Source organism: Coregonus clupeaformis, chromosome 29 (genome assembly GCF_020615455.1).
Source record: "Coregonus clupeaformis isolate EN_2021a chromosome 29, ASM2061545v1, whole genome shotgun sequence".
Classification (NCBI taxonomy): Eukaryota; Metazoa; Chordata; class Actinopteri; order Salmoniformes; family Salmonidae; genus Coregonus; species Coregonus clupeaformis.
In genome coordinates, this window is record NC_059220.1 from 34,765,317 (window position 1) to 34,793,172 (window position 27,856).

Genomic DNA, 27,856 nt, shown 5'->3' on the forward strand with positions numbered 1-27,856 from the left:
GGCCTTTAAAGCACTATGAATTACTGTTGATTCAGGTGAACACATATGACAGGCACTCATTTGCAATATAGCCCAAGTCGTTAGCTTGCCGTTTATAACGTATCAGGTTTAAGCAGACAGGCAGAGAACAAGAAGAAGCACATAGTGAAAGCAGATAATATGCTGAGACAGATAGACAGCACAACAGGAAGGCAAAGAAAATGTCTAGAGCAGAGGCACAGTTATAGTGGTGAGTTGTATCACCAGTGGTGTTTTTACATATTGTACTTGTTTTAAACATGAGCTGGTTAAAAAAGTGGAGGTCACTGGTAAAGAAATGGTTGAGATACACTGTACTGTACTTCCAATGTTATGTGTCAACACTACTACCCGTGTCTAAGGGTGTGTAGGGTCAGGGTGTATGTGTGGGGATGGGGTGTTTGTGTTTGGCTGGTGGCCCACCGGGGGTATGGGGTGGGGGGGTGAGTTGACGGTGCACACAGTGATGTGGGATGGTGTGGATAAAATGCTGAATTCTTGTCCCAGTCCGCCCCTGTCCTATTCAACAAAATAATTGATAAAGATACTGAATATTATATTATATTCTATTCTGTAGCAGTGGGGCTCAATATAATACACTAGCCAGGGCTATAGCCTACATGAGAAGAAAAACTAATGAATGAATATGCGGGGCCACAGGGTATTTAAAGTACTGAGTTCAACAGACACATTTTCTGGTAGGCGGACTGTCCAACAAATAAGCCATTGGTTCCCATTCACACACACACACACACACACACACACACACACACACACACACACAGAGGAGGCTGAGTGGACACAAGGCCCAGACAGACGGCCTGGGACTGGCACTGACACTCCAGCCCGCATCACTGGGCATGGCCCGCTCTTCTCCCGACCCTAAGCCCCTGTTGTTTCAGGAATTCCTCTTCTATTCACCAGTCACCCGCATGCTGAGCTGAGCTACAACCACAACAGCCTCCCTAATATCAAGAGCTGTAAAATGCAGTATAGCCTATTGGTTTGCCTTTGAACACATTGAGGTGTTATTTCCTGTGTCTAAAAATGTGTTGACTGACTGACTGTCCTGTGAAGGTTGAAAACCTGGGTTACAGAGGTGCCCAATTTACAGTAGGCCTACTGTTGTGTTGCATGTTGAGTAATACATCACAGAGAGATCATACATGTACAGCAAAGGAACACCGTTGTCATTCCTATCAGAGAAATTAGTGTTTACAAAATGAAAGACGTGCCAGGTGTATACATTGAGCATTATTGTTAGGGCAGGACAATAGTGCTCAGTGTGTTTTGTTGTGGAGTGCCAGTGTGATTTAAAGCTGCTGACTGCACCAGACGCTTACATTGCACTCGCCTCTCACTGGCTGTCTCTCTCCCTCCATCATTTGTATGGATGGACACAGTCTGTCTGCCTGCATGGTCTGGTCACAGCCTGCAGCTGCCTGCCAGTCACCCACAATAGGCACATGCTCTCTCTCTCTCTCTCTCTCTCTCTCTCTCTCTCTCTTTGTCTCTGTCTCTGTCTCTCTCTCCCCATATCCAATTTCTCTGATTCTCTCTGTATTTCATTCACTCACTTAATCTTCCTCTCTCTTCTCTCCCCTCCAAACACATATCTCTCTCTCTCCACAACTCTCTCATATGCTCCATAAAGCGTCCAACAGTGTAACAGTCCGAAAGGCCTTCTGGTGTTTTAATTAACTAGTTGGTGGCTGTGACTGAGCCAAGGAGTTAGGGATGGGAGGTGAGAGGAAAGAGAATGGGAGGAGGAAAGGAGAGGGAATAGGAGGAGAGGAGAGGGAATAGGAGGAGAGGAGAATGCCTTGACGAAACAATAGTCAGAGAAGTTGGCCAAACAAAGCACATCCAGATGGGACCAGACTATCTGCTGTTATTCACTAAGACATTCACAACAACAGGTGGGTCTGGTCTGATAAAGCAGAAAGCACCGGAACACAGGGAGGTTGAGACACACACAAACACATGCACGCATGCACAAACACACACACATCCAGAACACACTTCCTGGCAAAGGGAGGGGTTGTTGACCTGGAGTACCACCACAATACACAACACACACACACACAATACCTCAGCCTGGTCTCATAGACCAGACTTAATATAGTAAATGTAAATCCGAGATGCCCAGATTAGTACAGTGGGGGAAAAAAGTATTTAGTCAGCCACCAATTGTGCAAGTTCTCCCACTTAAAAAGATGAGAGAGGCCTGTAATTTTCATCATAGGTACACGTCAACTATGACAGAGAAATTGAGAAGAAATAAATCCAGAAAATCACATTGTAGGATTTTTAATGATTTTATTTGTACAATATATCCATAAGATGATGCAGCCATCACCATGCTTGAAAATATGAAGAGTGGTACTCAGTGATGTGTTGTGTTGGATTTGCCCCAAATATATAGTGCATTCGGAAAGTATTCAGACCCCTTGACTTTTTCTAAATTTTGTTACGTTACAGCCTTATTCTAAAATTGATGAAATAAATAAAATATCCTCATCAATCTACACACAATACCCCATAATGACAAAGCGAAGACAGGTTTGTAGAATATTTTGAAAAAATAAAAATAAACATAAAAAACGGAAATACCTTATTTACAGTGCATTTGGAAAGTATTCAGACCCCTTGACTTTTTCCACATTTTGTTACGTTACAGCCTTATTCTAAAATGGATTCAATTATATTAAATTATACTTATGTACAGTGGGGAAAAAAAGTATTTAGTCAGCCACCAATTGTGCAAGTTCTCCCACTTAAAAAGATTGAGAGAGGCCTGTAATTTTCATCATAGGTACACGTCAACTATGACAGACAAATTGAGATTTTTTTTCTCCAGAAAATCACATTGTAGGATTTTTTATGAATTTATTTGCAAATTATGGTGGAAAATAAGTATTTGGTCACCTACAAACAAGCAAGATTTCTGGCTCTCACAGACCTGTAACTTCTTCTTTAAGAGGCTCCTCTGTCCTCCACTCGTTACCTGTATTAATGGCACCTGTTTGAACTTGTTATCAGTATAAAAGACACCTGTCCACAACCTCAAACAGTCACACTCCAAACTCCACTATGGCCAAGACCAAAGAGCTGTCAAAGGACACCAGAAACAAAATTGTAGACCTGCACCAGGCTGGGAAGACTGAATCTGCAATAGGTAAGCAGCTTGGTTTGAAGAAATCAACTGTGGGAGCAATTATTAGGAAATGGAAGACATACAAGACCACTGATAATCTCCCTCGATCTGGGGCTCCACGCAAGATCTCACCCCGTGGGGTCAAAATGATCACAAGAACGGTGAGCAAAAATCCCAGAACCACACGGGGGGACCTAGTGAATGACCTGCAGAGAGCTGGGACCAAAGTAACAAAGCCTACCATCAGTAACACACTACGCCGCCAGGGACTCAAATCCTGCAGTGCCAGACGTGTCCCCCTGCTTAAGCCAGTACATGTCCAGGCCCGTCTGAAGTTTGCTAGAGTGCATTTGGATGATCCAGAAGAGGATTGGGAGAATGTCATATGGTCAGATGAAACCAAAATATAACTTTTTGGTTAAAACTCAACTCGTCGTGTTTGGAGGACAAAGAATGCTGAGTTGCATCCAAAGAACACCATACCTACTGTGAAGCATGGGGGGTGGAAACATCATGCTTTGGGGCTGTTTTTCTGCAAAGGGACCAGGACGACTGATCCGTGTAAAGGAAAGAATGAATGGGGACATGTATCGTGAGATTTTGAGTGAAAACCTCCTTCCATCAGCAAGGGCATTGAAGATGAAACGTGGCTGGGTCTTTCAGCATGACAATGATCCCAAACACACCGCCCGGGCAACGAAGGAGTGGCTTCGTAAGAAGCATTTCAAGGTCCTGGAGTGGCCTAGCCAGTCTCCAGATCTCAACCCCATAGAAAATCTTTGGAGGGAGTTGAAAGTCTGTGTTGCCCAGCGACAGCCCCAAAACATCACTGCTCTAGAGGAGATCTGCATGGAGGAATGGGCCAAAATACCAGCAACAGTGTGTGAAAACCTTGTGAAGACTTACAGAAAACGTTTGACCTGTGTCATTGCCAACAAAGGGTATATTACAAAGTATTGAGAAACTTTTGTTATTGACCAAATACTTATTTTCCACCATAATTTGCAAATAAATTCATTAAAAATCCTACAATGTGATTTTCTGGATTTTTTTTCTCATTTTGTCTGTCATAGTTGACGTGTACCTATGATGAAAATTACAGGCCTCTCTCATCTTTTTAAGTGGGAGAACTTTCACAATTGGTGGCTGACTAAATACTTTTCCCCCCCACTGTATATGTTACATTTGGTTTTGTTACATAAGACATATGGTTACGAGTGTGAATCTCATCATGGACAACTTTAGCATTTTAGCTAATTAGCAACTTTTCAATTACTTACTACTTTTTTGCGACTTTTCAACTACTTGCGACTTTTGCGACTACATGTTAGCTAACCCTTCCCCTAACCCTAACCTCAACCCTTTTAGCTAACCATTCCCCTAACCCTAACCTTAACCCTTTAACCTAACTCATAAACTTAACCTTAACCTTATCCCTAACCCCTAACTCTAACCCCTAGCCTAGCTAACATTACCAAGCTAGCTAACGTTAGCAACCTATCCACCTAGCTAGAATTCGTAACATATCATACTTTTAGAAAATGTGTAACATATAGTACTTTTGCTAATTTGTAGCATATTGTACGTTTTGGAAATTCGTAACATATAATACGAATTGTGATTCATAACATATTCTTTGAAATGGGTGATGGACATCCACAAATTAATACATACAATATGAAACGTAACATATCATACTAAATGGTATCTCTCGGATTTACGTACAGAATAATACGAAATGCTCTGACACCAGGTTGCAACCCTGCATGTAGAATAATCCTCAGTGCAGTGAACACGTGTCTGGCAGCTCCATTCTGTCTGCAGAATAGTCCAGCACCTCTCTGCATGCCTTTGTTTCACAGTAAAAACACAACTGATCTTGATGTTTGTGTTGTTGATGTTTTGTTCAGACCAAAACATTACCTTTTGTTATTTTGGTCAGACGTTAATGGGAAAACAGAAATCTGTGGAATACGTATATACTTTGAGTGATTGATCACCTCATGTTGATACTCGTGTCTACTGTTCATGAAAATAATGTGATTGGCATGATGACACGGATAATAACACATTTCCCTATGCATCTCATAAACCCATTTGAAATTATTTCAAGCACATATCATTTTATCCAGTAGAGTTGCACAAGGATAATGTGAATATTCTGTAAGAGTAATTTTGTCCCACCGTCTGTGTCCCTCGGTATTTTCCGGAACATTATCTATTCTAGGCCTTCCGAAGCTCGTTTTTGCGGGTTACCTGCCTGTCTCTCCCCTGCTCTCCCCACCCTCTTATCCCCAGACTGCTTTATGTCTGGCTAGTCTGGGCGTCAGTGAGCATGCGCGGTCGCCATGTTAGCAAGTTCTCTCCTCCCCCTTCGATGTCGTCACACTCCAACAGCTCGAGGCACAGTGCAAGAAGGCGGACTGGCTCTAGATAGCTTTTCGAAGAGGGAGTGATACAGCAAACATTGGACTATAACAAAGACTTGTTGGAATGGATTCAACTGTTTTGCGAGACATTTAAGTGTATTTATTATCCTAAGGACAACGTTATATCGGTAAAGGATTGCTTGTTTTCATGTTTTGCTTCTGAGAAATTAAACAATGCGACTGTCCACAGTGTGTGGATAGTGATGGAGCGAGCTAACGTTACACTTCTGTCTCAGCTCTCGCTTTGGATGTGTACTGCTTACTCTGTTTGTGTTATAGCAATTTATTTTAGCTAGTTACCTATTGAGATAAGATATTAAACGACGAAATGCTGGCTTGTGTGTGAGAACATACGCGTCTTTGACTGGCTAACAAGCCCATCAGCTGACGTTAGCCCAGCTAACTAGTTTGTTAGCATTTCGGCTCACCAATCGACTGTCAAACGCGAGCATTCTCCGTCACGAGAGGGGACGTTTATATACCCATAAAAGCTAAATAATCGAACCTTGTCTTTAAGACGGATTTATTTATTGTCAGTTGATATTATATTGTTAAATATCAGTCTTTTGACCTTATCTTTGTCAAAACGGCGGCCCCAACGAATTGTAACGTTACACGAAACTATCAGAGGCTAACTGCTACCCCCTGGAATCTTTTAAAATGCATCATACGGATTCTGCAGGAGACTCTGGCAGCGTCAGAAAGATGGCGCACCCGGCGAATTTTCCTAGAAGGGGTAATAACATTAACACTGGCGTCGGGAGTGGCCCCATGTTGTCAACACCAGCTAGTTCGGCTGTTAACAACAGCCACGTCCCCGCTGAAGACTACCAATCCCCCCTCCTGATGCAGTCTCAACCTCTTGTTGGATCATCCTCCCCCGGGCCTCAGCACCCTCCCCACAGCCTGAACCTGCACTCCCAGCCACAGCCCCAGGCTCCCTCCTCTGGGTCACAGGTGAAGAAGAAAAGCGGCTTCCAGATCACCAGTGTGACCCCAGCCCAGATCTCTGTGAGCACCAACAACAGCATAGCGGAGGACACAGAGAGCTATGATGATCTGGATGAGTCTCATACGGAGGATATGTCCTCTTCAGAGATCCTGGATGTCTCCCTCTCTAAGGCCAATGACATGGCTGGGGGTGAGAGGAGCTCCTCTGAGGAGACACTGAATAACTTCCATGAGGCGGTCACACCCGGGGCGGTCTCCCCCAACCAGCCCCCCCACTCCTTAACCCAGGGACCCCAGCACGGAGGGATGGTGAATGGGAATATGCACCACCATCATCATCATCACCACCATCACCAGGGGCAACATAATCATCCTCACCAGGCCCTGGCTCAGCCTCCTTCCTCTGCCCCCCACTCTACCCCAACATCTGGAGGAGCTGGTGGTGGCCCAAAGATGCCTTCTACCATGGGGGTCCTTCTGGAGAATGTTTCAGTGGGTTCTGCCAGTGTTGCTGCTCAGTCTGTAGCAGCTGTCCCTCTCCCTGGAATGCACGGCTCTGCTGCTGGCGCTACCGTTAGCATAGCTAATCCCCTGACCAGCAATGTTAGTAATGTGGATATGTATATCTCTTCCAATGTGCCTGTGATTGGGGGTGTTAGCACCAGCGCTAGCAGCAGTGATGGTGGCTTCCCCCCCAGTGTGATGAGTAGCAGTGGTGGGGTTGGAGGTTCGATGGGGAGTAACTTTGGCAACACCAACCCCAATATCAATTTGATACACCAAAGCTCTGGAACTGTGAACTCGAGCATCACTATGATTTCTGCTGCTGCCAGTGCCTCTGTGGTGTTGGGGCCCTCCAGTGGCGCCCAGGGTGGAGGAGCTGCCATGCCCCAGCCAGGGAAGAGCTCCTCTGGCATGGCTCCAGCCTCAGTCCCCTCCTCCCAGCCAGCCCCAACACCAGCTCCTGCCACCACCAGCTCCCGTTTCAGAGTGGTCAAGCTTGACTCCAGCTCGGAGCCATTTAAGAAGGGCAGATGGACATGTACTGAGTACTGTGACAAGGAGACCCCAGCTTCGGCCCCTGCCCCCTCGTTCTCTGAGGCTACTCTTCCTAGTGGCCGGGGTGCGGAGAGCATGCGAGTGTGCGGTCCTGAGAGTGTGACAGTGGGGTCGGAGAGAGAGGGCACCAGTGGGAGTTCAGTGAACAGCACAGTCAGCACACTGAGTCACTACACAGATAACGTTGGCAGTGGAGAGGCCGGAGGCCCCCCATTACTCCAGCCCCAGCCTCACTACCAGGACTACTCCAACCCCCCTAAGGCCTTCCAGATCTCCCACCCCAGCCTCCCCATGGGGGTGTCCCACCCCCAGCCTCACCTGCTGACCACCATGGCTCCCTCAGTCCCTGCCAGTGCTCATCAGCCTGCCCCCATCAACATGGCTGGCCTCAAGACCACCCTAGGCCACCCTACCACTCCCATGCCCCAACAGCCGCTCACCTACGCCCAGGCAGCCTCCTCTATCCCAGCCCCAGGCTCAGCTCAGGGACTAGTGGGGGTGCACCAGCAGCAGATGAGCTATGCTCTTCCCCAGCAGCCTAAAGTCCCTTCCCATGCAGCCCCAGTGCACAGGCTGAGCCAGGTAGGGGGTATGCCTCCAGACTACCCTCAGCCCCAGGCAGGCCTACCCCAACCTGCTCTCCCACAGGCCCTGCCTGGACCCGGGCAGATGATGGGAGTCCCGCAGCAGCAGGTGGTTGGCTCCATGCCCCAGCTCCAACCCCAGGGTCTTCTCCAACAGCAGCCCCAGCAGACCTCTCTCCAGGCCGCTGCGGTAGGAGCGGGGCTAATGCCTCAGATGGGCCCAGGAGGAGTGACCGGGTTTGGGCAGCAGCCACAAGGACACCCTCTCCCCCTGGACCAACAGCAACAGCAGCAGTCACTCCCAGGCCAAGTCCAAGCCCAAGGACTTGCCACCCAGCTGCCTGTCCCCCCTAACCAGGGCTGCCTAGCCTCCATTGTGCCTCCTTCTAACCCCCAGAGCGACCCCCAGACCCAGCCCCAGAACAGCAGTGGACTGGCCCAATCTCACACCCAGTCCGAGCCACCCAGGGTCAGCATGCCCCAGGCTGTGGCTGCCCAGGCCAGTGCCCTGTACGCCAGCCTGCCCTCCTTCACCACCACCCAGCTGGAGGATGCCCAGCGCCTGCTCTTCCAGCACCAGTCTGCCCTGCTGGCACAGGCCCTGCCCAAGCTGGCTGGGGAGGGTGGCTCTGCGATAGGCACAGGCCTGGGGCTGGGGACTGAAAGTAACCCTGCCGCCACCGCGGTCAGTGCCTTAACCGCCTCTGCCGGACTCTTCAAAGCTGTGGACGGAGACGATGATGGGTGAGTCCGAAATCTAAGCCTTTAGTATAGGTTTTTGATCGATTGATTGCTTGATTGATTTTGGGGTATATAAAAATATTTCTTAAACATATCCACTACACTAGTAGGCCTGCTGAGACAGACACTATAACTAAAGAGATGGTCCCATGTTGTCTCCTTTATCCTCAGCAAACAGTTTGTTCCCTAATGTTGTTTCTGATGTGCTGAATGGCATTCAGACCATGAAATGTTTAGTCAGTGTTGGTCTTAAAACACAGTGTCCTGAACATGACCTTGCATTCTAGCCTTGTAGCAGTGAGTGCACTTCTTAGGGAGAAATCGGGGGAACCTGGATACTGCCAATTATTTATATATACACTACATGACTGATGGGGGGTGAAGCCACCATGCCTCCATCTTGGCACTCCCCCAGCATTTGTAAAAAAAAATATTTTTGTCGATTAGAAATGTAATTATTAATGTTTACATTAGTTTTTGCCACATTTATTATATTACAGACACCTTAATTCATACTTTAAAATTATATAATGTGAGCTTAACATCAAATAAAACATTTAGAAATATAAAAACATTTTCCTTAAAGTTTATTTGTTTTATTGCTGTTACTATCCCCAATACAACAACAAAAATACTTAAATTCATGTAATTTTGTCCTCTAAACATTTAACTGAAATACTGTAGAATTCCATTCATTCCTATGGAGGACTGCTACTACTGGGGAGTGTCAATATGGCCGACCGGTGGCGTCAAAGCCTCTCAATGGCCAATACATAGCATCAACGATCCAGGGTTTATATACAGTACATTCGGAAAGTATTCAGACCCCTTGACTTTTTCCACATTTTGTTACATTACAGCCTTATTCTAAAAATGATTAAAATAAAATAAATGAAATATGACATTTACATAAGTATCCAGACCCTTTACTCAGTACTTTGTTGAAGCACCTTAGGCAGCGATTACAGCCTCAAGTCTTCTTTGGTATGACGCTACAAGCTTGGCACACCTGTATTTGGGGAGTTACTCCCATTTTTCTCTGCAGATCCTCTCAAGCTCTGTCAGGTTGGATGGAAAGCGTCGCTGCACAGCTATTTTCAGGTCTCTCCAGAGATGTTAGATCGGGTTCAAGTCCGGGCTCTGGCTGGGCCACTCAAGGACATTCAGAGACTTGTCCTGAAGCCACTCCTGCGTTGTCTTGGCTGTGTGCTTAGGGTCGTTGTCCTGTTGGAAGCTGAACCTTCGCCCCAGTCTGAGGACCTGAGTGCTCTGGAGCAGGTTTTCATCAAGGATCTCTCTGTACTTTGCTCCGTTCATCTTTCACTCGATCATTTACATTTGACATTTTAGTCATTTAGCAGACGCTCTTATCCAGAGCGACTTACAGTTAGTGAGTGCATACATTTTTCATACTCATGGCTGGTCTCCCAGTCCCTGCCACTGAAAAACATCCCCACAACATGATGCTGCCACCACCATGCTTCACCATAGGGATGGTGCCAGGTTTCCTCCAGGCGTGACGCTTGGCATTCAAGCCAAAAAGTTAAATCTTGGTTTCATCAGACCAGAGAATCTTGTTGAGTCCTTAAGGTGCCTTTTGGCAAACTCCAAGCGGGCTGTCAAGTGCCTTTTAATGAGGAGTGGCTTCCGTCTGGCCACTCTACCATAAAGGCCTAATTGGTGGAGTTCTGCAGAGATGGTTGTCCTTCTGGAAGGTTCTCCCATCTCCACAGAGGAACTCTGGAGCTCTGTCAGAGTGACCGTCGGGTTCTTGGTCACCTCCCTGACCAAGGCCCTTCTCCCCCGATTGCTCAGTTTGGCCGGGCGGCCAGCTTTAGGAAGAGTCTTGGTGGTTCCAAACTTCTTCCATTTAAGAATGATGGAGGCCACTGCGTACTTGGGGACCTTCAATGCTGCAGACATTTTCTGGTACACTTCCCCAGATCTGTGCCTCTACACAATCCTGTCTCGGAGCTCTACGGACAATTCCTTTGACCTCATGGCTTGGTTTTGAGTCTTATAGCAAAGGGTCTGAATACTTATGTAAAGGTATTTCTGTTTATTTTTATTTTTAATAAATGTGCAACATTTTCTAAACCTGATTTTTCTTTGGGGTGTAGTTTGAGGATAAAAATAAATACATTTTAGAATAAGGCTGTAACGTAAGTCAAGGGGTCTGAATACTTTCTGAATGCACTGTACATCATTGGGTACTTCCTAGTGGAATGGTACAGCCCGCTGAGTGTCTGTGGTTGCTAGGACTTGTGCTGTGGTGGTAGCGCTAGTCAGGTTTGGATTGGGTGAATCCAGGTCGCCACGGCAGCACTGGGTGTGGGTGAGTGGGATGCCAGACTGTGTGTGAGATGGCAGACAAAACCGTGTGTGTGCGCACTCACTGTCTGAGAGAGCTCTATGCTAGTCTGCTTCCTCCACTTTAGACACTAGACAGTGCAGTGCTCAGCTGGAGGTGACATTTTGACTACTTCAGACTGCAGTGACTGCATTTAGTACACACTCATACTGCCCCATCGCGTTAGCTTTTGACAGACGTCACAGACAGCTCCATCCCTGTCTACTGCACAGACCACTTTCTGCTTCCACCATATTGTTTACACCCTTTCCAATCAGTGCAGATGAGGGGAATCAAAGAGAGGCTGGATTGCCCTACACACACTCAGCACTTTGATGTCTTACTGCAGGGAAAAGGTGGTTTAGAGTCCATGAACATTTAATAATCTGATACAAGCTATTTAATGATCTGATAGAGGTAGGATAATGCAGGTGGATGCAATACTGGAGGAAAACTTGATACTTATGTTATGCTAAATAATGAACTGTTAACTTGTTGATCTGAAATTGAACAGCTTTTAGGTTACAAACTTTCTTAAACCTTTTTACTTTGTCTAGAACTGGAGTTTGTGATGGTTCTGGAATATGGTGCCACCGTGTGATCAATTTAGAGCACGCCAACTTTGTAGAGAATGTTTCAGACAAAGTGTAGTGAACCAGGGATATGGACCAACAAGAACTTTGTGTTAATCGTTTTGAATATTCTACAGCCAGCTAGACGTGGTCATATAGCGGTCTTTGCTACTGTTGGAAACTCCAGGGCCGCGGCTATATTGGACCTGAGGGATGGCTACTGTTGTCACATGATGGTGTACTCTGAGGAATGTGTAATCTAGGAGGATAATGTGGATTATAGTCTTTAATAAACGCAGCATTTGAGCTCGCAGCCCAAAGCCCTTTTCACAAATGAGCAGATTGTCTTGGTGAATTAGCCTCCTAACCAGCGGTTTACCTTCTGTATGAAGAATTTAAAACTTTACATTGACTTGTATGGTGTTTAGCCTTAGACACCTCAGGATAATCTAGGAGTTTGTGACAATAAATACAATTACATTTTCTGCAAATGGGGGTAGTATGATCATTGATGTTGGTTAGATGTAGATGTGTAGCCCTAGTTTTTTTTCCATTACCTGAAAGAGCGTGCTGTAACAGATGTCAGTAGGATGATGATAATGATGACTGGCTGTGTCAGTGACACGCCTAAACAGCCCAGGCAGCTCCACTGTCAGAGTTAATCAGCACAGCACAACCAACCAGCGCAGGCAGCAGGAATGAATGAATGAATGAATGAATGAATGCTCACTCAGTGTAGGGTTGGGCTATGTCAAACTTTGTCTTATCGTGATTAAGTACCCATAAAACATTGATGTATGAAGGTATCGCCCCATATTGAGCAATATTTGTTTGGTAAAAAACAAAACAGAAAAAGACAGCTAAAAAGGACTGCTAGCGCAAGCTCGCATGCTACGGGAGGGACGAGGAATCATGACAAAATATATTTTGGAGCCAAATCTTTTTTATTAGCCTATTCCTTTCTTTTAGAGTTGTGGCATGAAAGAGGTGTGTGTCTGTGTGTGCCAACCCGCAAGTGACAGTCAAGGAGCCTAGCTGGCTGTGCATTGTGTTATTGGTTGTAAATCATCAAGGGCCCGGCTGCAGGCAAACAACTCTGCTTTCCCCAAAACTGGATAATTATTCAATGATTTGCATTTTTGCCTAATCTTCCTCTTATCAGGCCTTATTGCCTAATTCTATATGTGGTAGGTAGGTTGTAGCCTATATTGCTAATAAAAGGCTATGGAAATAGGCTGTGTAGAGTAGGCCTTTATTTCATCAAATCACATTTTTTGTCACATGCTTCGTAAACAACAGGTGTAGACTAACAGTGAAATGCTTACTTACGGGTCAATTTCCAACAATGCAGGTAAAGATAAAAATAATATAAATAGTGACACGAGGAATAAATACACAGTGAATAACGAATAGCAATAACGAGTCAAAACAATATGGTCATATACAGGGAGTACCAGTACCGAGTCGATGTGCAGGAGTACGAGGTAATTGAGGTACAGTGAAGTCGGAAGTTTACATACACTTAGGTTGAGTCATTAAAACTAGTCTTTCAACCACTCCACAAATGTCTTGTTAACAAACTATAGTTTTGGCAAGTCGGTTAGGACATTTACTTTGTGCATGACACAAGTCATTTTTCCAACAATTGTTTACAGACAGATTATTTCACTTATAATTCACTGTATCACAATTCCAGTGGGTCAGAAGTTTACATACACTAAGTTGACTGTGCCTTTAAACAGCTTGGAAAATTCCAGAAAATGATGTCATGGCTTTAGAAGCTTCTGATAGGCTAATTGACATAATTTGAGTCAATTGGAGGTGTACCTGTGGATGTATTTCAAGGCCTACCTTCAAACTCAGTGCCTCTTTGCTTGACATCATGGGAAAATCAAAAGAAATCAGCCAAGACCTCAGAGAAAAAAAAGGAAGGAGACGCGTTCTGTCTCTTAGAGATGAACGTACTTTGGTGCGAAAAGTGCAAATCAATCCCAGAACAACAGCAAAGGACCTTGTGAAGATGCTGGAGGAAACGGGTACAAAAGTATCTATATCCACAGTAAAACGAGTCCTATATCGACATGACCTGAAAGGCTGCTCAGCAAGGAAGAAGCCACTGTTCCAAAACTGCCATAAAAAAGCCAGACTACGGTTTGCAACTGCACATGGGGACAAAGATTGTACTTTTTGGAGAAATGTCCTCTGGTCTGATGAAACAAAAATAGAACTGTTTGGCCATAATGACCATCGTTATGTTTGGAGGAAAAAGGGGTTACTAGCAAGCCGAAGAACACCATCCCAACCGTGAAGCACGGGGGTGGCAGCATCATGTTGTGGGGGTGCTTTGCTGCAGGAGGGACTGGTGCACTTCACAAAATAGATGGTATCATGAGGAAGGAAAATTATGTGGATATATTGAAGCAACATCTCAAGACATCAGTCAGGAAGTTAAAGCTTGGTCGCAAATGGGTTTTCCAAATAGACAATGACCCCAAGCATACTTCCAAAGTTGTGGCAAAATGGCTTAAGGACATCAAAGTCAAGGTATTGGAGTGGCCATCACAAAGCCCTGACCTCAACCCTATAGAACATTTGTGGGCAGAACTGAAAAAGCGTGTGCGAGCAAAGAGGCCTACAAACCTGACTCCGTTACACCAGCTCTGTCAGGAGGAATGGGCCAATATTCACCCAACTTATTGTGGGAAGCTTGTGGAAGGCTACCCGAAACGTTTGACCCAAGTTAAACAATTGAAAGGAAATGCTACCAAATACTAATTGAGTGTATGTAAACTTCTGACCCACTGGGAATGTGATGAAATAAATAAATGCTTAAATAAATAATTCTCTCTACTATTATTCTGACATTTCACATTCTTAAAATAAAGTGGTGATCCTAACTGACCTAAGACAGAGGATTAAATGTCAGGAATTGTGAAAAACTGAGTTTAAATGTATTTGGCTAAAGTGTATGTAAACCTCAGACTTCAACTGTACCTATGTACATACAGTGCATTCAGAAAGTATTCAGACCCCTTTACTTTTTTCACATTTTGTTAGGTTACAGCCTTATTCTAAAATGGATTAAATGGTTTTTTCCCCTCATCAATCTACACTCAATACCCTATAATGACAAAGCAAAAAAGTGTTTTTAATCATTTTTGCTAATTTATTAAAAAAAAATTGATATCATATTTACATAAGTATTCAGACACTTTACTCAGTCCTTAGTTGAACCACCTTTGGCAGTGATTACAGCCCGGCCAAACTGAGCAATAGGGGGAGAAGGGCCTTGGTCAGGGAGTTGACCAAGAACCTGATGGTCACTCCGACAGAGCTCCAGAGTTCCATTTCTGCAGCACTCCACCAATTAGGCCTTTATGGTAGAGTGGCCAGACGGAAGCCACTCCTCAGTAAAAGACACATGACAGCCCGCTTGGAATTTGCCAAAAGCCACCTAAAGAGTCTCAGACCATGAGAAACAAGATTCTCTGGTCTGATGAAACCAAGATTGAACTCTTTGACCTGAATGCCAAGTGTCATGTCTGGAGGAAACCTGGCACCATCCCTACAGTGAAGCATGGTGGTGGAGCATCATGCTGTGGGGATGTTTTTCAGCGGCAGGGACTGGGAGACTAGTCAGGATCGATCAAAGCAAAGATGAACGGAGCAAAGTACAGAGAGATCCTTGATGAAAACCTGCTCAGGACCTCAGACTGGGGCGAAGGTTGTGATTTTTCCGCTTTTTATTTAGAATACATTTGCAAAAATTTATAAAAACCAGTTTTTGCTTTGTCATTATGGGGTATTGTGTGTTGTTGAGGGGAAAAAAACAATTGAATCCATTTCAGAATAAGGCTGTAACGTAACAAAGTAAAAAAATATCAAGGGGTCAGAATACTTTCCGAAGGCGCTGTAGATAATAGACCGTAGCAGCAGCATATGTGGTGAATGTGTGTGTGATATCAGTGCGCATGTTACTTGTTTCAATGCAGGTATTCCGGGTAGCCATTTGATTAGCTCTTTAGCAGTCTCGTTTAGCAGTCTTTTGGCTTGGGGGTAGAAGCTTTTCAGGGTCCTGTTGGTTCCAGACTTCGTACACTGGTACCGCTTGCCGTGCGGTAGCAGAGAGAAGTCTATGGCTTGGGTGGCTGGAGTCTATGGCTGGGTGATATTGAATTAATTTGCACGGTGCACCTTCCCACTCGCACACAGACACCAAGCCTATTACCCTGTCACTCACGACAACAACGATGAAAGATCACTTCTTCCTCTCTGACAACAAGTAGTTTCAACTCTCTATTTGCATTTGAGGTTTGGTCTAACAGAATCGGTCATATGGACACCGAAACATTTAGAGACATTATTTTACTGTAATAGAGGATAACTTAACCTTTCTAACGATACCCTTTTTATGTAGAACACAGCAGACCATACCAAAATGAAAATATCAAATAACTTTATTGTGGAAAATTAATGCTCAGTTTCTGTTGCGCGTGGCATTGCAGTACCACGTACCGCTAGCAGCATTTTAGTCACAGACTGTTATGTGCTAGCTGTCTAGTCTGTGTTTTATAAATGGGCAATGAGCATGAAAATACTAATTTATATCAGGAATTGGCAATCTGTTCTCATTCTGAGGAATAAGCATCTTCTTATCCAGGTAGGCCACTTGATTTCAATGTCTAAACAAAGTGAACAGGCTATGTTGTTCAAACAGTTGGAGACGGACAGGAGGGTGTAGGCCTAGTCATAACAGTTCAACTGTTCTACCTTATTAGCAAGCAAATAGATCCAAGTTGGCTAGATTTTAAATATAAAGATTAGCTGGCTACTCACTAGCACGTGGGCTTGTGGTTGAGAGATTGTTTGAGACCTGTGTCCATTTTCTATAATGCCTGCTACCAGAAGTTGGTTATTATTAGTGGATGTTCATGGTTCTGGTTACATTTGGAAAATTGTCATTTTCATAGATCAGTGATTTATTGCAAAAAAGCAGGTTAATCTATTTTGATAAAATAATTAAATTATTAGTGGGCCTTATGGTTGTAGAAGGCTTATATTTAGCCTAGGTATAATTTTACAAGCCCTGAATTCATTACATTATTCCTGGCTGTTTGAAATGCAGTGTATTGACCTTTAACTGTGCATCAAAGCTTATTTGGAGCGAACGTTGAAAAAATCTAGATACAGTGCCTTCAGAAAGTATTCATACCCCTTGACTTATTCCACATTTTGTTGTTACAGCCTGAATTCAAAATGGATTACATTTATTAGTTTTCTCACCCATCTACACACAATACCCCATAAGGACAAAGTGAAAACATGTTTTTTTTTAGAAATGTTAGCTAATTTGTTGAAAATGAAATAAATAAATAAATATCTCATTTACATAAGTATTCACACCCCTGAGTTAATACATGTTAGTATCACATTTGGTAGCGATTACAGCTGTGACTCTTTCTGGCTAAGTCTCTTAAGAGCTTTGCACACCTGGATTGTACAATATTTGCCCATTTATTAATTTCTAAATTCTTCAAGCGCTGTCAAATTGGTAGTTGATCATTGATCATTTTCAAGTATTGCCATAGATTTTCATGCAGATTTAAGTCAAAAACTGTAACTCGGCCACTCAGGAAGATTCACTGTCTTCTTGGTAAGCAACTCCAGTGTAGATTTGGCCTCGTGTTTTAGGTTATTGGCCTGCTGAAAGGTGAATTCACCTCCCAGTGTCTGGTAGAAAGCAGACTAAACCAGGTTTTCCTCTAGGAGTTTGCCTGTGCTTAGCTCCATTCTGTTTCTTTTTTATCCTGAAAAACTCTCCTGTCCTTAACAATTGCAAGCATACCCATGACATGATGCAGCCACCACTATGCTTGAAAATGTGGAGAGTGGTACTGGCCCCAAACATAACACTTTGTATTCAGGACAAAAAGGTAATTGGTTTGCCACAGTATTACTTTAGTGCCTTGTTGCAAACAGGATGCATGTTTGGAATGTATGTATTCTGTATAGGCCTTCTTTTCACTCTGTCAATTAGGTTAATATTGTGGAGTAACTACAATGTTGTTGATCCATCCTCTGTTTTCTCCTATCACAGCCATTAAACTCTGTAACTGTTTTAAAGTCACCATTGGCCTCATGGTGAAATCCCTGTGCGGTTTCCTTCCTCTCCGGCAACTGAGTTAGGAAGGACGCCTGTATCTTTGTAGTAACTGGGTGTATTGACACACCATCCAAAGTGTAATTAATAATGTCACCATGCTCAAAGGGATCTATTTTAATCCATTTTAAATTCAGGCTATAACACAACAAAATGTGGAACAAGTCAAGGGGTGTGAATACTTTTGGAAGGCACTGTATATATCGTGAATTGCACATACGTTTGAACTAATCGAGATATGGTTTTAAGGCCGTATCGCCCAGCACTACTGGAGTCTTTGACAATCTCTTACATCGCCTGGTATAGAGGTCCTGGATGGCAGGAAGCTCTGCCCCAGTGATTTACTGGGCCGTACTCACCACCCTCTGTAGCTTCTTGCAGTCAGGTGCCTTGCAGTTGCCATACCAAGTGGTGATGCAGCCAGTCAAGATGCTCTCAATGATGCAGCTGTAGAACGTTTTGATGATCTGAGGGCCCATACCAAATATTTCCAGCCTCCTGAGGGGGAAGAGGCGCAGTCGTGCCCTCTTCACAACTTTGTGGGTGTGTGTGTGAACCTTAGTGATGTGGACACTTGAAGCGCTCGACCCACTCCACTACAGCCCCATTGATGTGGATGGGTGTGTGCTCGCCCCTCCGTTTCCTATAGTCCACGATCAGCTCCTTTGTCTTGCTGACGTTGAGGGAAAGGTTGTTGTCCTGGCACCACACTGCCAGGTCTCTGACCTCCTCCCTATAGGCTGCCTCATCGTCGTCAGTGATCAGTCCTACCACAGTCTTGTCGTCAGCAAACTTGATGAGGGCGTTGGAGTCGTGTGTCGCCACACTGTTGTGGGTGAACAGGGAGTACAGGAGGGGACTAAGCGCACACACCCCTGAGGAGGATTTTCAGTCCCAGGGTCCTGAGCTTGGTGATGAACTTGGATGGGACTATGGTGTTGGATGCTGAGCTGTAGTCAATGAACAGGATTCTTGCATAGGTATTCCTTTTGTCCAGGTGGCTGAAGGCATGTGGAGTGCAAGAGATTGCATCATCTGTGGATCTGTTGGGGCGGTATGCGAATTGGAGTGGGTTCTGGGTGTCTAGGATGATGGTGTTGATGTGAGCCATGACCAGCCTTTCAAAGCATTTCATGGTAAAAAAAAATGTGATCGATATGGGGCGATAGTCATTTAGGCAGGTTACCTTGGCGTTCTTGGACACGGGGACTATGGTGGTCTGCTTTAAACAAGTTGGTATTACAGACCGGGTCAAGGATAGGTTGAAAATGTCAGTGAAGACACTTGCAAGCTGGTCAGCGCATGCTTTGAGTACCCATCCTGGTATTCCGTCTGGCCCCGCGGCCTTGCGAATGTTTAGAAAATGTTTTATCTCTCTCGATGTCTGTTGATCTGGGCCATATAGCTGAAACCTAATTATTTTATTTTATAGTGGACACTCCATAGTCTAATTATTTTAAATGCCTAATTTTTTATTTTTTATTATAGTCTAAGCTTTGCTTCATAACCTACAGCTGAGCAAAGCTTTTCTTTTGACTTCTCATTAGATTAGAATCGCCTATACATTTACATTTACATTTTAGTCATTTAGCAGATGCTCTTATCCAGAGCGACTTACAGTTAGTGAGTGCATACATTATTATTATTATTATTATTATTATTTTTATTTTTTTTCATACTGGCCCCCCGTGGGAATCGAACCCACAACCCTGGCATTGCAAACGCCATGCTCTACCAACTGAGCTACATCCCTGCCGGCCATTCCCTCCCCTACCCTGGACGACGCTTGGCCAATTGTGCGCCGCCCCATGGGTCTCCCGGTCACGGCCGGCTACGACAGAGCCTGGATTCGAACCAGGATCTCTAGTGGCACAGCTACCACTGCAATGCAGTGCTTTAGACCACTGCGCCACTATAGACTCTGAATTTCACAATTGTTCCCATTTGAAAGCTGCAACTTTAAGATACTAAACACTTTAATATAATAGCCTATTTGGGTAATGCTTTTCATAACTTTACCTTGTCTTAATGCTTTTGATAGGCTATTTTAATTAGTATGGCATTTGGTTCGCAACAGCAAGTTTACTGCGTGGTGCCAGTCAAGTTGAAGTAGGCTATACATCGTCTGTCACATCACAATGTCGTCACCATCAACGATGGTTGTCAATCATCTTTGATATCCGAATCTATCATAATATCACCCAACCCTAACTGGTTGAGTGCTGCACACTCAACCAGGGTGTTAGTGTTAGGAGGTGCTTACCTACGGAGCTGTGAGGGGAACGGCACCTCTGTACCTTCAGGCTCTGATCAGTCCCTACACCCAAACGAGGGCATTGCGTTCATCTACCTCTGGCCTGCTGGCCCCCCTACCTCTGCGGAAGCACAGTTCCCGCTCAGCCCAGTCAAAACTGTTCGCTGCTCTGGCACCCCAATGGTGGAACAAGCTCCCTCACGACGCCAGGACAGCGGAGTCACTCACCACCTTCCGGAGACACTTGAAACCCCACCTCTTTAAGGAATACCTGGGATAGGATAAAGTAATCCTTCTACCCCCCCCCCCCCCCCCCACCCCCCAAAAAAATAAAAAAAATATTGTAAAGTGGTTATCCCACTGGCTATAAGGTGAATGCACCAATTTGTAAGTCGCTCTGGATAAGAGCGTCTGCTAAATGACAAATGTAAATGTAATGTAAATTAGAGAGATAGCTAATGACTGCCTACTGCCTTCTGAAGTTCGGCCTATATTGTAGTAGGCTAATTGACATCATGCCTTCCACCGTTTTCCCTCTAGTCCTCATAATGCTGATAGTGGCCTGATTTTTACAGCCGTGAAATGCAAGGCATATGGAGTCATATTGCTGATGTCGTTTTCTGTTTAGTTGTATCCCATTCAAAACCTTTAAGGTTTCATCGCGATATCATCTTTTTGGTTGCAAAACCTGCAAGTACCCACGGCTCTTGTCCTTTGTCAATAAGAGACACATTGGGTTGTTCTTGTGCTGGCAGATTTCTCAATTTCACTGATATGCATCTCTTTATTAGGGCCAGGAGTTTTTTCACAACATTCACAGCCTTAGCTTTGATGTTGTTGGATATAATGATGATAACCTCTCACAGTGTATTGCGGTGTCGTTTGGTTGGGCTGTTTTGGAGGTACTTCTAGTTAACCATGACTGATACAAGTGGCAGTCAGTGTGTTGTAAAGGACATGTCACTCCTCTTCCATGTAGGCTAATGGTGCTGGGAAAACCAATCAGGGCATAAGAACAAAAGGTCACCTGAAGAAGTCCTCTGTGATGCAAGTCTTTCTCCATGTAGACTATAAATTACTGTCGTAGAGCAGCCAGCAACACTGTGTCGTAGGCCAGGACTCCTCTTTGTTCTAATGAGCAGAGCCAGGCCATTCGGTCTTTGTCCGGTCCAACAGATTAATGACCGCTAGACAGCCATGCAGGACAGGGCAGGCAGCTTGGTATGTCTGTTTTAATGGCCTGCTCTAACCTCACTATGTGGCTCATCTACAGTCCACTGTCAGTGTCTTGTCTTCCTGTGGGGATCTCTCTCCTCTCTCTCTCAATTACTTTCGGGAGGCAGCAGGATACATGCCATCTTAGTGGCTCAGAGGAGGGCTACGTAGATTTGTGAGTGTCGCATGATGTGTGTGTGACTCTTAATACTACCCTAAGAGGTGTTTAATGGAAGATGTTGTAGACTGAAGGTCACACTGATTGACTGCAACGCTAAAAGGCTGTTAATGGCAATATGGCTACTTTAGAAGATTGAGAGGCGGTACTGACTAATGTGTACATGCGCGCCTGTATGCTGTGTGTGTGTTCTGTGTGCGTCCATGTGCACCTGTCAGCTTCTCAGGTCAGGGTGTGTAGTGTACTGGCAGGCGGGTATCAATCAAAATCAAATCAAAATGTATTTGTCACATGCGCTGAATACAACTGGTGTCGATTTTACCATGAAATGCTTGTTTACAAGCCATTCCCAACAATGCAGATATAATAGTAACACAAGATAAATAAAATACACAAGAATAGAGCTATATACAGGGAGTACCAGTACCAGATCAATGTGCGGAGGTATGAGGTAGATATGTACATGAAGGCAGGGTAAAGTGACTAGGCATTAGAATAGATCATAATAAAGAACTGTAGCAGCAGCAAATGATGACTGTGAAAGTGTGTGTAATGTACTTGTGTTGTTTCGGTCTGTGTGTGTGTGTGCTACTTTCTCTTGTACATTAAGGACCTGGGAAGAGTTGCAGGGGAGAAGAGAATAATGTGCCTATTTGAACGCTAGATACAAATAAGTAGCTCACAATGTTTCATAAAAAAAAAATGCCTTCTTCGTGAGTGTGCAGTGTGTGTGGACCATGTTAAGTCCTTAGTGATGTGGACACAAATAAACTTTAAGCCCTACACCTGCTCCACAACAGACCCGTTGATGTGGATGGGTGCGTGTTCTCCCCTCTTTCTCCTATAGTCCACGATCAGCTCGTTTGTCTTAATGACGTTGAGGGAGAGGTTGTTGTCTCTGACCTCATCCCTGTAGGCTTACTCATCGCCATCAGCACTGCGTGGCCATGCAGTCGTGGGTGAACAGGGACTACAGGAGGTGACTAAGCACACACCCCTGAGGGACCCCCGTGTTAAGGGTCAGCATGGCAGAGGTGTTGTGGCCTACCCTTACCACCTGGGTCCGGCCCGTCATGAAGTCCCAGGGTCACTAGCTTGGTGATGAATTTGGAGGGGACTATGGTCTTGAATAGGGAGATGGTTATCTGTTGTCTCTGTTGTGAAAGTGATGTATGTGGCAGTAGGGCATGGAGCCATAGCAGTGAGTCTGTGTGAGGCTGTCATTGTGTGGAGATCATCTAGATTAGCTCCCAAATTAACACCAGGGACATAGAGGAAGTGGCTCGGGTCAACCCAGTTTGGACCAGTTTAGACCAGTACTGAGAACTAGGAACAGACTGGACTGGAGTGACTGGGGAGCATGTCATCAGATGGTCACTAACTGAAATATGAAAAGCACTCGGACATCCAATGATTCTTTATGCAGGTGTGTGAGAATGTTTAAGTTATGACAGAGAAAACATGTTGGAGCATGTCACCGGTCTCTATCTGGCCAAGCTACTATTAGCCTACTAGTTGGGGTGTCGCCTACCATCAAGCTTAGCGGCTTCGCCAGGAATGAAATCATCAACATGTATTGATCATATCTTTCCTAATGCTGCAGAAATTTGTTTGATAGCAGTATCCAAATCCATCGGATGTAGTGATCACAATATAGTAGCCATATCTAGGAAAACCAAAGTTCCAAAGGCTGGGCCTAATATTGTGTATAAGATGTCATACAATAAGTTTTGTAGTGATTCCTATGTTGTTGATGTGAATAATATTTGTTGGTCTGTGGTGTGTAATGGCGAGCAACCAGACGCTGCACTTGACACATTTATGAAATTGCTTATCCCAGTTACTAATAAGCATGCACCCATTAAGACAATAACTGTAGAAACTGTTAAATCCCTGTGGATTGATGAGGAATTGAAAAAGTGTATGGTTGAGAGGGATGAGGCAAAAGAGATGGCAAATAGATCTGGCTGCACAACCGATTTGCAAATGTATTGCAAATTGAGAAGTAATGTGACTAAACTGAATAAAAAGAAGAAACTACACTTTGAAACAAAGATAAATGACATAAAGAATGATAATAAAAAGCTTTGGAGCACCTTAAATGAAATTTTGGGCAAAAAGGCAAACTCTGCTCCATCATTCATTGAATCAGATGGCTCATTCATCACAAAACCCACTGATATTGCCAACTACTTTAATTATTTTTTCATTGGCAAGATTAGCGAACTTAGACATGACATGCCAGCAACAAACGCTGACACTAACACATCCAAGTATATCTGACCAAATTATGAAAGACAAACGTTGTAATTTTGAATTCCGTAAAGTAAGTGTGGAAGAGGTGAAAAATGTTCTTTAATGGAAGCCAGGTAGAATCAGGAATTCCCCAGGGCAGCTGTCTAGGCCCCTTTACTTTTTTCAATCTTTACTAGTGACATGCTTTGAGTAAAGCCAGTGTGTCTATGTATGCGGATGACTCAACACTATACACGTCAGCCACCACAGCGACTGAAATGACAGCAACGCTTAACAAAGAGCTGCAGTTAGTTTCAGAATGGGTGGCAAGGAATAAGTTAGTCCTAAATATTATTATTGGAATGTAAACTCATGGTCAAAACATATTGATACAACAGTAGCTAGGATGGGGAGAAGTCTGTCTATAATAAAGCGCTGCTCTGCATTCTTAACAGCACTATCAACAAGACAGGTCCTACAGGCCCTAGTTTTGTTGCACCTTGACTACTGTTCAGTCGTGTAGTCAGGTGACACAAAGAGGGACTTAGGAAAATTGCAATTCGCTCAGAACAGGGCAGCACGGCTGGCCCTTGGATGTACACAGAGAGCTAACATTAATAATATACATGTCAATCTCTCCTGGCTCAAAGTGGAGGAGAGATTGACTTCATCACTACTTGTATTTGTGAGAGGTATTGACATGTTGAATGCACCGAGCTGTCTGTTTTGAACTACTGGCACACAGCAAGGGACACCCATGCATATCCCACAAGACATGCCACCAGATGTCTCTTCACACTCCCCAAGTCAAGAACAGACTATGGGAGGCGCACAGTACTACATGGAACTCTTTTCCACATCAAGTAACTCATGCCAGCAGTAAAATTAGATTTAAAAAAACAGATAAAAATACACCTTATGGAACAGTGGGGACTGTGAAGCAACACAAACATAGACACATGCATACAAACACACGATAACATATGCACTATACACACATGTACACATGGATTTTGTGTTATAGATATGTGGTAGTAGAGTAGAGGCCTGAGGGCACACACTTAATACGTTGTGAAATCTGTTATGAATGTATTGTAATGTTTTTAAAATGTATAACTGCCTTAATTTTGCTGGACACCAGGAAGAGTAGCAGCTGCTTTGGCATCAGCTAATGGGGATCCATAATAAATACAAATACTATACCTAGCTCTGAATCACTGTTCCAATCTGTCATTCATCAGATGAGAATAGATGATCTGAATCGGCAGTAATTGTCTGACTGAGGCTACATCCTCATCTGTTTCCCTATGGAATGCTGATTGATCAAATGTATTTGTATTTTTCATATGCTTCGTAAAACAACAGGTGTAGACTAACATTGATGGAAGAGAAAAAATGAGAAATAATAGAAAAATAATAACACAAGGAATAAATACACAGAGTAAGAAAAAGGTATATACAAGAGGTACCAGTACCGAGTCGATGTACAGCGGTACGAGGTAATTGAGGTAGATATGTACATATAGGTAGGTATAAAGTGACTAGGCAACAGGATAGATAATAAACAGTAGTAGCAGCGTGGTGCAGCTGTAGAACCTTTTGATGATCTGAGGGCTCATACCAAATCTTTTCAGCCTCCTGAGGGGGAAGAGGCTCTGTCGTGCCCTCTTCACAACTTTGTGGGTGTGTGGGCCATGTTAATTCCTTAGTGATGTGGACACTGAGGAACTTGAATCTCTCGACCCGCTCAACTACAGACCCATTGATGTGGATCGGTGTGTGTGCGCGCCCCTCCGTTTCCTGTAGTCCACGATCAGTTCCTTTGTCTTGCTGACGTTGAGAGAGAGGTTGTTGTCCTGGCACGACACTGTCAGGTCACTGACCTCCTACCTATAGGCTGTCTCATCATTGTTGGTGATTAGGCCAACCACCGTCGTGTCGTCAACAAACTTAATGATGGTGTTGGAGTCGGGCACAGCCACAGAGTCGTGGGTGAACAAGGAAGTACAGGAAGGACTAAGAACGCACCCCTAAGGGGCCCCGTGTTGAGGGTCAGCGTGGCGGATGTGTTGTTGCCTACCCTCACCACCTGGGGGCGGCCTGTCAGGAAGGCCAGGATCCAGTTGCAGAGGGAGGTGTTTAGTCCCAGGGTCCTGAGCGTATCTTAGTGTTCCTCTTGTCCAGGTGGGAGAGGGCAGTGTGGAGTGCAATAGAGATTGCGTCATTTGGATCTGTTGGGGCAGTATGCGAATTGGAGTGGGTCCAGGGTGTCTGGGATGATGGTGTTGATGTGAGCCATGACCAGCCTTCCAAAGCATTTCATGGCTACAGATGTGAGTGCAATGGGGTGATAGTAATTTAGACAGTTTACCTTGGTGTTCTTGGGCACAGGGACTATGGCGGTCTGCTTGTAACATGTAGGTATTACAGACTTGGTCAGGGAGAGGTTGAAATGTCAATAAAGACACTTGCCAGCTGGTCAGCGCATGCTCTGAGTACGTGAACTGGTAATCCATCTGGCCCTGCGGCCTTGTTTAAAGCTGGTGCTCTCATGCATGGGTCAGTGTTGCTTGCCTCGAAGCGAGCATAGAAGGAATTTAGCTCGTCTGGTAGGATCGCGTCACTGGGCAGTTCACTGGGCAGCTCTTGGTTTCCCTTTGTAATCCATGATAGTTTGCAAGCCCTGCCACATCGGACGAACATAAGAGCCGGCGTAGTAGGAGTCGATCTTAGTCCTGTATTGTCGTTTTGACGGTTTGATGGCTCGTCAAAAGTCGTAGCAGATTTTATAAGCGTCCTCCGTATTAGTGTCCTGCTCCTTGAAAGCGGCAGCCCTAGCCTTTAGCTCAGTGCGGATGTTACCTGTAATCCATGGCTTCTGTTTGGGATATGTACGTATTGTCACTGTGGGTCGATGCACTTATTAATGAAGCCGGTGACTTATTTGGTATACTTCTCAATGTTATCGGATGAATCCCGGAACATATTCCAGTCTGTGCTAGCGAAACAGTCCTATAGCTTAGCATCCACTTCATCGGACCACTTCCGTATTGATCGCGTCACTGGGACTTCCGGTTTGAGTTTTTGCTAGTAAGCAGGAATCAGGAGGATAGAGTTATGGTCAGATTTGCCAAATGGAGGGCGAGGGAGAGCTTTGTATGCGAGACATAGAAAAACCAGCTAGATGTGTATTATCCTTTTCCTTGTTCAGCCACGACTCTGAGAAACATTGGATATTACAGTTCTTCAGCGTCCCGTTGATAGGATAGTCTTGAACGGAGCTCGTCCACTGTGTTCTCTAGTGATTGTATGTTCACCAGTAGAACGGAGGGTAGAGGCGATTTATTTACTCAACGTAGTCTCGTCAGGGAGCCCGCTTGTTCGCGTCGTCTCTTTCTCTTTAGAGTCCAAGGGATTAGGGCCTGGTCCAGGATGAGCAGTACATCAACAGCTCCCGACTCATTTAAGTAGAAACCAAATCGAGGTTAGCAATCGCTGATCTGATGTCCAGTAGCTGTTTTTGGTCATAGAAAATATTATGTACAAATAAGTTGATCCGTGTAAAAAAACACGCAAAATAGTAGAATTGGTCAGGAGCCCATAAAACTGCTGCTATCCAGCTCTGCAGCGCCATCTTATTTCAGTCAGTGGGAATTACGTCAGTTATAGTAGTCCCGTGTGGCTCAGTTGGTAGAGCATGGCGCTTGCAACGCCAGGGTTGTAGGTTCGATTCCCACGGGGGACCAGTATGAAAATGTATTCACTCACTTAACTGTAAGTCGCTCTGGATAAGAGCGTCTGCTAAATTACTAAAATGTAAATGTAAATGTTATATTCAGTCATTATTCACATCTGTTTCACTCAGGGGGTTGAAGTCATCTCCCAATGATACACATGTGACTGTGTGTGCGTGCCTGCATGTGTGTCTGTGACTGTCTGAATGTTTGTGTCCA

The 27,856-nt window shown here is 44.5% G+C and overlaps 1 protein-coding gene across 1 annotated transcript in view; it reads left to right on the forward strand.

The window, feature by feature from the left end:
• Positions 1 to 5,578: 5,578 nt before the first annotated feature.
• LOC121571725 (TSC22 domain family protein 1) overlaps positions 5,579 to 27,856 on the forward strand; it is a 69,317-nt gene continuing 47,039 nt past the window's right edge. The window contains exon 1 of the mRNA XM_041883365.1: positions 5,579 to 8,942. Coding sequence (XP_041739299.1) covers positions 6,265 to 8,942 — 2,678 coding nt within the window. The 5' untranslated portion in view covers positions 5,579 to 6,264. The remainder of the gene's footprint in view (positions 8,943 to 27,856) is intronic.